This window comes from Elephas maximus, chromosome 1, assembly GCF_024166365.1.
Source record: "Elephas maximus indicus isolate mEleMax1 chromosome 1, mEleMax1 primary haplotype, whole genome shotgun sequence".
Lineage (NCBI taxonomy): Eukaryota > Metazoa > Chordata > Mammalia > Proboscidea > Elephantidae > Elephas > Elephas maximus.
In genome coordinates, this window is record NC_064819.1 from 95053606 (window position 1) to 95065043 (window position 11438).

An 11438-nucleotide genomic window follows, 5' to 3' on the forward strand; every position below is an offset into this window, starting at 1 on the left:
TGGCAGTTCACCTGCTCTTTAGATGACTTGTTGTCCCTAAATAAATTCCCCAGCTTTCACAGCACAGAGGCATGATCTGCACTTGGCTCTCATTTTAGGATGTTTGCACTGATTGTGTTCTCACTAAGGTGCTTCAGTTATATCCCTTTCCAGGGCTTAGTTTGGAATGGAAGAATCTGTGAGCGATTACCCAATACCATCAAAAACTTTATTATTTGCTCTTTGTTTCCTTGTTTGTTTGATTGATTAATAACTACTTTTTTATCTGCTAAGCTAAATATATCTCCTCTCTCGGGCTCTTTACGTGAGCACTTTTCTTAGCAACAGGCGTGTCATCTCAAAAGATTTTTCTGATTGGCTGCAGCTCAACTGATGGGACTTTTTACTGTGCTTGACTTTATTACAACCTCAAATCTCTTTCCTTTCATTCTTGTCTGTACTGCCTCACTCTTGAGCTGTACTGACTCCTATCAAATCACCCATGAAGACAATGGCCCGAAATGGAGTCCCGGTACTAGGATTTTTCATCATTGCTGTCCTGATGAGCCCTCAGGAATCATGGGCTATCAAAGGTAGGTGCTGAGCAAACCAAAATTAAAGACAATAGGCTATGAAATCACTGGGGAATTGAACCGTGAACCTTTGTAAGACAATCTTTGGAGCAAAAGAAAAGTATGATAGGTATTATGTGGGGCTGAATCTAAAAAGTATAACAAATTGCAACTTGGAGAAGCTTGCCCACCCCACAAAATGAAGTAAGTTAAATTTCGTTTATAAGAACAAAACTGAGTCGCATATTGGTTAATACTGCAGACTTTAATATAAGCAAACCTGAAGGAAAAATATTTACTGATATTCATCAACAAGTTCTCTCTCAGAGCTTTGATTTTTCTTTCTGAGAAATCAGTAAAATTAAAAATTAAAGACCTCACATAGTTCTGTGAGGATTAAAGAGACAAAGCATGAGAAGTTTTTAGCACTGTTCTTGGCTGAATATACAATACGGTTGTTATTTTTACCAAGGCCGCCTGGGTGGTGTAAGCAGTTAAGCAACTCGGCTACTAACTGAAAGTTTGGTGGTGGTTTGAGTTCACCCAGAGGCACCTTGGGAAAAGGGCCTGGCAATCTACTTCCAAAGGTCACAACCATTGAAAATCCTATGAAGTACAGTTCTATTCTAACACACATGGGGTTGCCATGAGTTGGATGGCAACTGTTTTTGGTTTTGGTTTCTGGTTGTTTTTTTTTTTTTGGCTTGTGAATCCTGTCAACATATTTTGAGCGCAGACGTTGTATTGAAAACCACTAGAAAGGAAGATCACCAAACAGCAACAATCTACCTAAGAGAGACAGGAAACACAGGAATGCTGATATAAATAGCATATAATTTCCTCCTTCCTATGACAGTGATAATCCACTCCACAGTGGGTCTTAGAGTGATCTGAGGTCAGTGTTATATAGTGATATTTGCAGAGAGTAATGAGTAAGAAATTAAGGAGTTTGATTTTTTTTTTGTCTGCCATCTCCAGAGCAAACATTTGGGCTATTGTGAAGATGTGGTATGAACAAGTATTCTTCATCCAGAGTGACTCCCACAGAAGGTGCCATGTATACTGGAAATATGCAAAATAGTGACAAATTTGTTTCACCATGAAGGCATTTGTAGTTTCCATTGCCCAGAAAGAGCCATATATGAGGATATTAACCTGAAAAGATAGAGGCTCTTCTCTTAAGTTGGAAAGGGAAGCTAGAATGTGTGTGTGTGTGTGTGTGTGTGTATGGTTAGAGCCACAAATGTTAAATTAATCCCTAAGTTTATTAATATACAGTCAAACTTTAAAATACCTCACCTGTCTCTGAAAACTAAGTGGAGAAACAGTCCTCATCCCATGTATACACACCATACAGCATGTGTACTCTCGGATTGTAGTTCTCCATTTTCAACTTCATTAGCTCCTTGGTGTTGATAATTTTCAGTATCAGCCATAATAGTATACAGTATGTTCCATAATGATAGTCCCCAATCTAAGGAGCATTAAGATATAAAAGTGCATTGCTGAGGTCAATCCAAACATAATGCTTCTCAGGTGTCTGTGGTGTGGTGTAGACGCAGGTAAATGGGTGCTCTACAGCACCACGAGGTCTTAGTCTTAGCTTCTGGGTGTTGCAGGCTCCAGTTGTATTTTTCCTAGATACAAAGCAGCCTCTGACCCTAAATAGTGAACAGTGCTTGCTGTAGACCTGATGTGCACTAGTAAATTACTTATTTTGTTTAAGACTGCTCAGCAAGTAAGTAGCTGAATAAAAATTCAAGATTTTATTTTATTCCAGAATTCAGCACTCAATCTTTTAAGCAGTGTTTCCCTTTTCCTAGAGTACAGTGCTCTGAGAAAAACATGCCCTGGATCTCTGACCTATTCCTATATTTGAAGCCTCGGTAAAAAGAGTGACAGAACATTTCTCTTTTGGGAACGCATGCTGGATTTCTTAAAAGGGTTTTATTTCTCAGCCTGTAACATGGAGTCAAACAACAGCTTCACAAGACTCTGGGCTTTTTAGCTTTCATCACCTTCAATCCAGCCTCTCTCACTCTGCCCCCTTCTATCTCCTCTCCAGCAGTGTTCAACAAGCATATCCTTCGCTCAGGCCTCAGCTTTCCAAACTCACTCCTAGTGTCCCTCACTCCTCTATTCCACTGGGCCATATCTGTCTCCACCACCTCCTGCCCACATGTATGTGTCTCACATCCTGGGTTCTTCTTCATCTCTCTCTCTCTCTTCATTCCCATCCTAACTCCCTTTCTTGCCTTTTCAGCGGATCATGTGATCATCCAGGCTGAGTTCTATCAGAACCCTGACCAAACAGGAGAGTTTATGTTTGACTTTGATGGTGATGAGATTTTTCACGTGAATCTGGAAAAGAAGGAGACAGTCTGGCGGCTTAAGGAATTTGAACATTTTGCCAGCTTTGAGGCTCAGGGTGCATTGGCCAACATAGCTGTGGACAAAGCCAACTTGGACATCATGATGAAACGCTCCAACAACACGCCGATCAGCAATGGTACCTCTCTCTGTTGCTCTCCTAGACATGGGAATCTGTACCTTTAACATAAATGTTCCAGCTCTTTGTGTCAAATTTTTGTGACTAACTTTCCTCAGGGGTTTATATGAGGTCACAAGGGGTTGTCATTAGTCAGAATCAACTTCATGGTAACTAACAATAACAAACTTGTCATAAGCAAGCCCAAATTACCATGCCACAGGCCCAATGGGTTTGTTTCTTCCTTTATGTACACAAGTCTTGTCTCTGTCATCCACAGCCACTCACAAAAGTCCCTACCTTGAATCCACGCTGGGGGAGCCAGGTCCTTGGATATCTAATACTTCAATATTGGTTCAAGTTTCAGGGTGTGAGTGTCAGAGATTGGTATCTGAGACCGTGGCATAGAGTTCTCAGGACATAATTTCAACTGCTTTTTTAGCATAGGGTTGGACCACATTTCAGTGAGGGAGGGTAAGCAAGAAACCATGGAAGTCTAATTTCTGTCATGTGCCTGCTCCCCCAGAATCTCCAGAAGTTACGGTGCTTTTGAACAGCCCTGCAGAAGCTGGAGAACCCAATGTCCTCATCTGTTTCGTTGACAAATTCTCCCCACCAGCGCTTAATGTCACATGGCTTAAAAATGGAAAACCTGTCACCACAGGAGTATCAGAGACGGTCTTCCTGCCCCGGGAAGACCACCTTTTCCGCAAATTCTACTATCTCCCCTTCCTGCCCTCAACAGAGGACTATTACGACTGCCAGGTGGATCACTGGGGCCTCGACAAGCCGCTTCTGCAGCACTGGGGTATGGACCATCCTCAATCTCCTTTGTTTCATGGTTTCCTCAGATGATCCATGTGTCTGGTCCCCTGGGACCCAGAGTGACCTAACTGCTTTGTACCATCTGATGAAATCCATACACCTTGTCTTCTGCCATTACTCAGCTTCCCCCACTATCTAGTCTGCAGTTGCTTGTATACGTCATTCTATTTTCCTCTTCTTTTAATCTATTAATAAATAGTCTCTTGACTAAGTAACTTATATTTGCTACTAAGTGCTACTTCCTATGACCATTCATTACCCTGTACTCTCTTTTATTTTTCCCCAGAGTTTGAAGCACATACCCCCCTCCCAGAGACAAAAGAGAATGTGGTGTGCATCCTGGGCCTGCTTGTGGGTCTGGTGGGCATCATTGTTGGTACCATCTTTATCATCAAGGGTGTGCGCAAAGCAACTGCCGTTGAACGCCACAGGCCTCTGTGAGGCACCTGGAGGTGAGTTTAATATGGCGTAGGAAGACATATGGAATTTTCGGGAGGGGAACAGTATGGGGAAAAGAACATGTGGTGCCTTTAAGGGAAACGGGTAGGCAAGGCCGTGGTTCTTGATTTACTTTCATAGGGCAGAGTTAGACATGGGTATCATCAGGCATCCCAAAATTTCAGAACCCCTCAACCCTTCACACAGAAGTGCACCTAGACCACAACTTAAGTCTTGGAAATTATCTCCAGTGCCTAATACCATGGTTTCACATTAGAATACCAAGTCCAGTGATCTAGGAAAATCAGTTGCAAGATTTGGGCACTTCCCGGCTTGTTTCCTAAAGCACGCTGTTGGTTTGGCAGCATTTTCAGAGCTGGCTCCTTTGGAGTTAGCATAAATTCATCTCATGAAATAGAAATTTCATGGAACCCAATGCCTATTTTAGCTTCTCCAGTCTGAGAAGTTGTGTCGGATGCTCTAAAAGGAGGTTAAGCGTGGCCTGTTCATTCATGCTCACTTGGAGCCTAGGGTATAGCAGTTCATGTTGGAGGAGTTATATTTACCTCTAGTATGATGATATTAAGAAACTTTTCCAAAGTCAAAAGATTAAGGGAGAGGGGAGGGAATCTGAAGGAAAGAACTCAAAATGTTTATCTTAAACTCTTTAGTAACTATGTGTGTCCTGCTACAGGTTATGGCCTTTCTTACAGAGAATATCCATGAAGAAAATTCTGCTTTAATAATTTTATGATGTCAGCAATACTCCAGTTGTTCACCTCAGTGAAGAAAACCATTCCTCAGCACTTTCCACCCTAACATTCAACTCCAAGAGTGACAATGCCTTCCTTTGATCTCTCCATAGTTTAACATCTATTGAACTTTTCTGTCTATTGCCTCTTCCTGTATCTGTTTTTCCTCCATTTCCTACCATCATTTTACCACCATGCAATGCCTCTGGAATAGATGCCTCAGGGTTCTTTCTCTGTTATGAAATTTTCTGAGCCTTCCACAGAGGAACCTCCTGTATACTTGTAGCTTGAGATTTCTCCAAACTGATTTTTTTCTAAATACAATAAACTATTGAATGGGTCTTCAGTGGAGCTTTCAGTGTCTGATGCAGTTCTTCACGGATGCTGGGGGAATATATGTTATTCTTCCATCCTGAAATGTCTGAATGTTGAATGTATCTTCTAAGCTTTGGAATTAATCAGAAATACCCAGGTTCATTAGGGCTTGGTATTATTCAGAGCATCTGCAAGTAAACCAGTTGCTGTGGTCCAGTCTTCATCTGGAAAACCCTAGAGTATGGTTTGTTTGTTGGGAGATCTCTACTGAGCAATGAGTTCAGAATTGGTTTTTGGTTCTTGGGCCTCCAATTCAATATCTGGATCTTCAGAAGAGTGAATCTCAAACCCCAGGATTTGGACGATGATAATGAATGAGACACATCATGGGGATAAGACGGGGGTGGCGTAGGGAGCAGAATACGAGAAGGATCCACATACATTTCAGAATTTCTATATATCAACATCACCCATTCCAGACTTAATGAGGAATGAAATTGGACGCTAAGAATTGGAATTACTCATTTTATTAGACATAGTCCTCGATGCCTGTGTCATTACCAGGAGAATATGCCAACTTATTCTTGAAACCATCTTATATTTGGAGATGTTTCCCTGAGTGGAAAAATTGAGAAAAGGGTAGGATATGACATAGAAAAGGGAGGAGAGAATATCTGAGATGCAGTGAGCTGTTGCTCCCTTGTCTATAAAACAATAGCTGGATATTTATGTCTAAAATGGTTACCAGAACCTACCCCAAATCACAGAGGTAAATTTTCCAAGGCAAAGTGGTAGACTGACCAATGTGTGCTACTGAAATGAGTTAGACTTGGACTTCATCTCGGCTCTGTCACTTACTGGCTATGTATTCACCGGTATCTTGCTTAACACAACTTGGTCTCTAATTCCTCTTATGAAAATATTGATATTAATATTTACTACATTTATCTGTTGTGAGAATTGAAAAAGAAAATGCAAGCAGAGCAGCTGGTACCATTCTTAGTGATAATAATGTTGCAAAAGTTATTAATTCCATTATTTTTCCTCAAAATTTCTACAGCCTGTTAAAAAAGAGAGAAGCAAAATAAAACAAGCACAAACCAAGATAGCACGACCTTACCAGTAAACAGCAAGTTTCTGTACCTAGGGTTTAAAGACTCAGAGTACAATCTTGAGAAAATTGGAGATAGAATAGGAACAGGTGTTTCTTTCACATAACTCCAATTTTTCTGATGATAAAATAAATAGATGTGCAATAGAGAATACACTGAAACTCAGACAAGTATGAAATAAAAAAAGCAAAACCTAAACCATATCCTCCCATGTGAGAAAGACTTTTTTTTTAATAGACTTTATTTTTTAGAACAGTTTTAGGTTCACACACACACAAAAAAAAGGTATAGAAAATACAAACCAAAAAACCCAAATCCTTTATGAAGTTGATTCCAGCAGATGGAGACCGCGTATGTGTCATACAACTGCGTTCCATAGGGTTTTCCATGGCTGTGACTTTTGGAAACAGATTGTCATGCCTTTCTTCCATGGTGCTGCTGGGTTGATTTCAGCTGTCACCCATCTGGTTAGTAGCCAAGTACAAACCACTTGCACCACCCAAGGACCTCTGCAGAAAATACAGAGAGTTCCGATTATCCCCTGCTGCTTCTCTGTCACCCACCACACTCACACACACACACACACACACACACACACAGTTTTTCCTGTTATTATCATCTTGCAGTATTGTGATGTATTTGTTACAATTGATGAACCAATATTCAAATATTATTGTTGAGTGAAGTCCACAGTTCACATTTGGGTTCACTCTATGTGTTGTATAATCCTATGACTTTTCACAAATACATCATGTCCTGTTTTCACCATTGCAGTATCACATAGAGTAGTTTCACTGCCCTAAAAATGCCCTGTGCTCCACCTATTAATCCCTCCCTCACCCCCTGAATCCGGGCTACCACTAATTTTCTTGTTATCTCTACAGCCTTGCCTTTGCCAGAATGTTGTATAAAAAACCCAAAACCAAACCCATTCCTGTCAAGTCAATTCTGACTCATAGCGACACCATAGGATAGAGTAGAACTGCCCCATAGAGTATCCAAGGAGCACCTCGTGGATTTGAACTGCCAGCCTTTGGGTTAGCAGGCATAGCACTTAACCACTATGCCACCAGAGTTTCCGAATGTTGTATAGTTGGCATCATACAGTATGTAGCGTTTCAGACTAGCTTCTTTTGCTAGATAATATGCATTTAAGGTTCTATCAAGTCATTTGTAGCTCGACAGCTCAATTCATTTTATCATTTGATAATACTCCACTGTATGGAGGTACCACAGTTTTTTTATCCATTCACTCATTCACTCATCTTGGTTGCTTCCAATTTTTAGCAATTACGAATAAAATTTCTATAAACATTTATGTGCAGGATTTTGTGCGGACATAAGTTCTCAACTCATTTGGGTAAATACCTAGGAGTGTGATTGATGGATTATATGGTAAGGCTTTGCTTTGCTTTATAAGAAAATTGCCAAACTGTCTTCTAAATTGGTTGATCCTTTTGCATTTCCACCAGCAATGAATGACGGTTATTTTGTTTCACAGTGTTGCCAGCATTTGGTGTTGTGGGTATTTCGAATTTCAGTCAGAAAGCCATTTTATAAAAACTTTTTATTTAGAAGTAATTATAGATTCACAGGATGTTGCAAAGACAGTACAGAAAGATCCTGTGAACTCTTCAACCCAGTTTTTCCTAATGGTTGTGCCCATCGCTGTCGTGTCGATTCTGACTCATAGCGACCTTACCAGGTAGTTCTAACCCATAGGGTTTCCAAGACTATAATCTTCAGCAAAATTAGAAAACTGACATTGGTACAATGGGCATACATAGCTCTATGTCATTTTATTCCATGTGCAGTTTGTGTAACCACCGCCACAATCAAGCACAGATCTAGTCCCTCACCACAGAGGTCTCTCATGCTCCCCCTGTGTAGTCACAACCATCGCCCCCCTCACGCTCCCACCTAACATCTGACTACCACTGATCTGCTCTCCGTCTATAATTTTGTCGCTTTGAGAATGGTATATAAATGGAATTATACAATATGTGCTCTTTTGAGATTGGCTTTTTTCACTCAGCAAAATGCCCTTGAGATCTAAGTTTCTACATGTTTTTCGTTATTACTGAGTAATACCCCATTGTATAAGTTGTACCACAGTTTGTTTACCTATTCACCTACCGAAGGACATTTTCGTTATTTCTAGTTTGAGGTATTACAGATAAAACTGCTATGAACATTCATGTAAGGTTGTTGTGTGAACCTAAGTTTTCATGTCTCTATGATGAATGCGAGGGGTGTGATTGCTGGGTTGTGCGATAATCATATTTTTAGTTTTTTAAGAACCTATTTTCCGGAAGGCCTTTACTGTTTTACATTCCCACCATCAGTGTATAAGTAATCTGGTTTCTCCACATCCTCATCAGCATTTGCCATGTCAGGATTTTTTGGGTTTTTTTGTTTTTTAGCTCTTCTAATAGGTGTATAGTGATATCTCATCATGTTTTCAATTTGCATTTCTCCAGTGGTTGATGATGTTGAGTATCTTTTCATCCTCTTTGATAAAATGCCTCTTTGTGCCTTTTGCTCATGTTAGAATTAGATTTTTTTTTACTGTGGATTTTTTTGGAACAAATTTATTTTTTATGTTAAAAAATCAGATTTCCATAGCTCTCTATATAATAGGCATGAAAAAGTACATATTAATGCAACGTATAGAAAGCTACATACTATTCACTAGGATACAATGCTATTATAGTATCACCTTCTTATGTTCTTTTTTTATAGTGGTAGATGTATAGGTGAGAAAACATTTGTCATTTCTACAATCCTCATATGTACAGTTTTGAGAGTTCTTTATATTTCCTAGATTCCTGTCCTTTGTAAGGTACGTGGGTTGCAAATATTTTCTCCTATCTGTAGCTTATCTTTTCATCCTCTCAACAGAAAACAGTGCAGAACAGAAGTTTTTAATTTTGATAAAGCCCAATTTATTGATATTTTTCTTTTTATGGATTGTGCTTTTGGTATCATGTCTAAGAACTCTTCACCAAGCCCTATGTTCTGAAGATTTCTCCTATTTTTTTTCTAAAACTTTTATAGTTTTACATTTAAATTTATGATCTATTTTACGTACATTTTTGTATAAGCTGTGAGAATTAGGTTGAGTTTCTTCTTTTTTTTCTTTCTCTCTCTTTTTTCCCTATGAGTATTCACTTACTTCAGTTTGAAAAGACTATCCTTCCTTCACTGAATTATGTTGCACCTTTGTCAAAAGTGAGTTAGTGGTATTGGTATGGATCTATACAGCTCCATGGATCTGTGTGTCCATTCCTCTGCAAATGCCAATAAGCCTTGATTATGCTGGCTACATAAGTATGGTTAGAGTGATTCTTCTAATTTTATTTCATTTTGTCAAACTTGTTTTAGCTATTCTACTTCCTTTGCCTTTCTATATGTATTTTAGAATAAGTGTGTCTACCAAAAAACCAAACCCATTGCTTCTGTTCTGACTTATAGGGTCCCTATAGTACACAGTAGAACTGCCCCATAGGGTCTCCAAGGCAGTAAATTTTTATGGAAACAGACTGCCATGTATTTCTCCTGGGAGTAGAACTTTCAGTTAGCAGCTGAGTGCTTAACTACTGTACCACCAGAGCTCCTAACTTTGTCTACCTCTACTAAGATGCCAATTCTCCCCAAACAGATATACAGGTTTAATGCAAAGTTCTACTAAAAAACTCACTAGGATTTAGATAAAAATTGTGTTAAACCTGGATATCAGTTTGGAGAGAATTGGCTTCTTTACCATATTCACTTTTCTAGTCAATGAGCACAGTATGTCTTTCCACTTACTGAGATCTGGTTTGATTTCTTTCATCAGCATTTCAGCAAAAGAGCTCCACACTTATTTCTTTTTTTATTTTGTTTGAGTGATTGTAAATGGTATTATATTTTTATTCCAATTTTTATGTCTTCATTTCCATATATATAAATACAACAGATTTTTTTGCTGATCTTGAATCCTGCAACCTTACTGAACTCCCTTATTCTAGAAGGTTTATCTTTTGTAGACTCTTTGGGGATTTTTTGTAGGCCATCATAGCAACTGAGAATAGGAGTCATTTTATTTATTTATATCTGATCTTCATATGTTCTGACCACTTCCTATTCATACCATTGGTGAATAACCCCACCATAAATAGTATAAGATGGCCCAACACAGAACGTCAACATGAAAAGATGAGATTGACAGTTCATTAGTCACTTGTACTTATGACCCAGGTGAGGGGGCACCACCTACCATACATAAAAAGGATAATACATCATGACCAAGTTGGTTTTATTCCAGAAATTCAAGGTTGTTTAAACGTTCAAGAATCTATTCATGTAATCCACCACATTAACTGAAAGAAAAAGTCATATGACCATCTTGATGGAAATCAGCAAACTAGTATTAAAAAGGAATTTTCTCAATCTAAGAAAAGATAGCTACCCTACTGTACACATCAGAATCAATGGTTAAATATCTAAAACTTTTCCCTTGATATCTGGAGTAGTGGAAGTTGTAGGCAATGAAAAATAGCAAGAAATATAAATAAATATTATGTGGATTGCAAAGGAGGGAAAATTTGTAATCACTTACTCTTTTAAATATCTTTTAACTGATCATGTACTTAGAAAATAAAAATTACAGACACACTAATAGATTTGGTAAGCAAATTTAGCAATGTTGCTAGATACAGGGTAATATATAAAGCAATGATATTCTGCTTTACCAGAAACAAATAGAAAACAAAGTCAAGAAAATGATACCACTCACAACAGCATGGCTTTTTTCACTTAGTAAAATGTTTTTGAAGTTCATCCATTTTGTAGCATATTAACATATATCAATATTTTTTCCTTTTTATTGTTGGACAGTATTCCATTGCATGGATATAGCACATTTTGTTTATGCATTCACTTGTTAATGGACATCTGATTGTTTCCAGTTTGGGGC

General features: G+C 38.7%; 1 protein-coding gene across 1 annotated transcript; it reads left to right on the forward strand.

Moving 5' to 3' along the window:
• The first annotated feature begins 402 nt into the window (after nucleotides 1-402).
• LOC126078897 (mamu class II histocompatibility antigen, DR alpha chain) lies at nucleotides 403-5405 on the forward strand. The gene is made up of 5 exons (XM_049889716.1): nucleotides 403-572; nucleotides 2815-3060; nucleotides 3566-3847; nucleotides 4151-4316; nucleotides 4997-5405. The coding sequence occupies exons 1-4, from the start codon at nucleotides 482-484 to the stop codon at nucleotides 4303-4305; spliced, it is 774 nt and encodes a 257-aa protein (XP_049745673.1). The 5' UTR covers nucleotides 403-481; the 3' UTR covers nucleotides 4306-4316; nucleotides 4997-5405.
• Nucleotides 5406-11438: the final 6033 nt, after the last annotated feature.

What these genes read in the sequence shown, in the direction of transcription:
- LOC126078897 (XM_049889716.1), top strand. Translation starts at nt 482, where the DNA reads ATGAAGACAATGGCCCGAAATGGAGTCCCGGTACTAGGATTTTTCATC. An exon ending in GGAATCATGGGCTATCAAAG is followed by an intron (nt 573 to 2,814) that starts GTAGGTGCTGAG and finishes TTGCCTTTTCAG; the next exon opens with CGGATCATGTGATCATCCAG. An exon ending in GCCGCTTCTGCAGCACTGGG is followed by an intron (nt 3,848 to 4,150) that starts GTATGGACCATC and finishes ATTTTTCCCCAG; the next exon opens with AGTTTGAAGCACATACCCCC.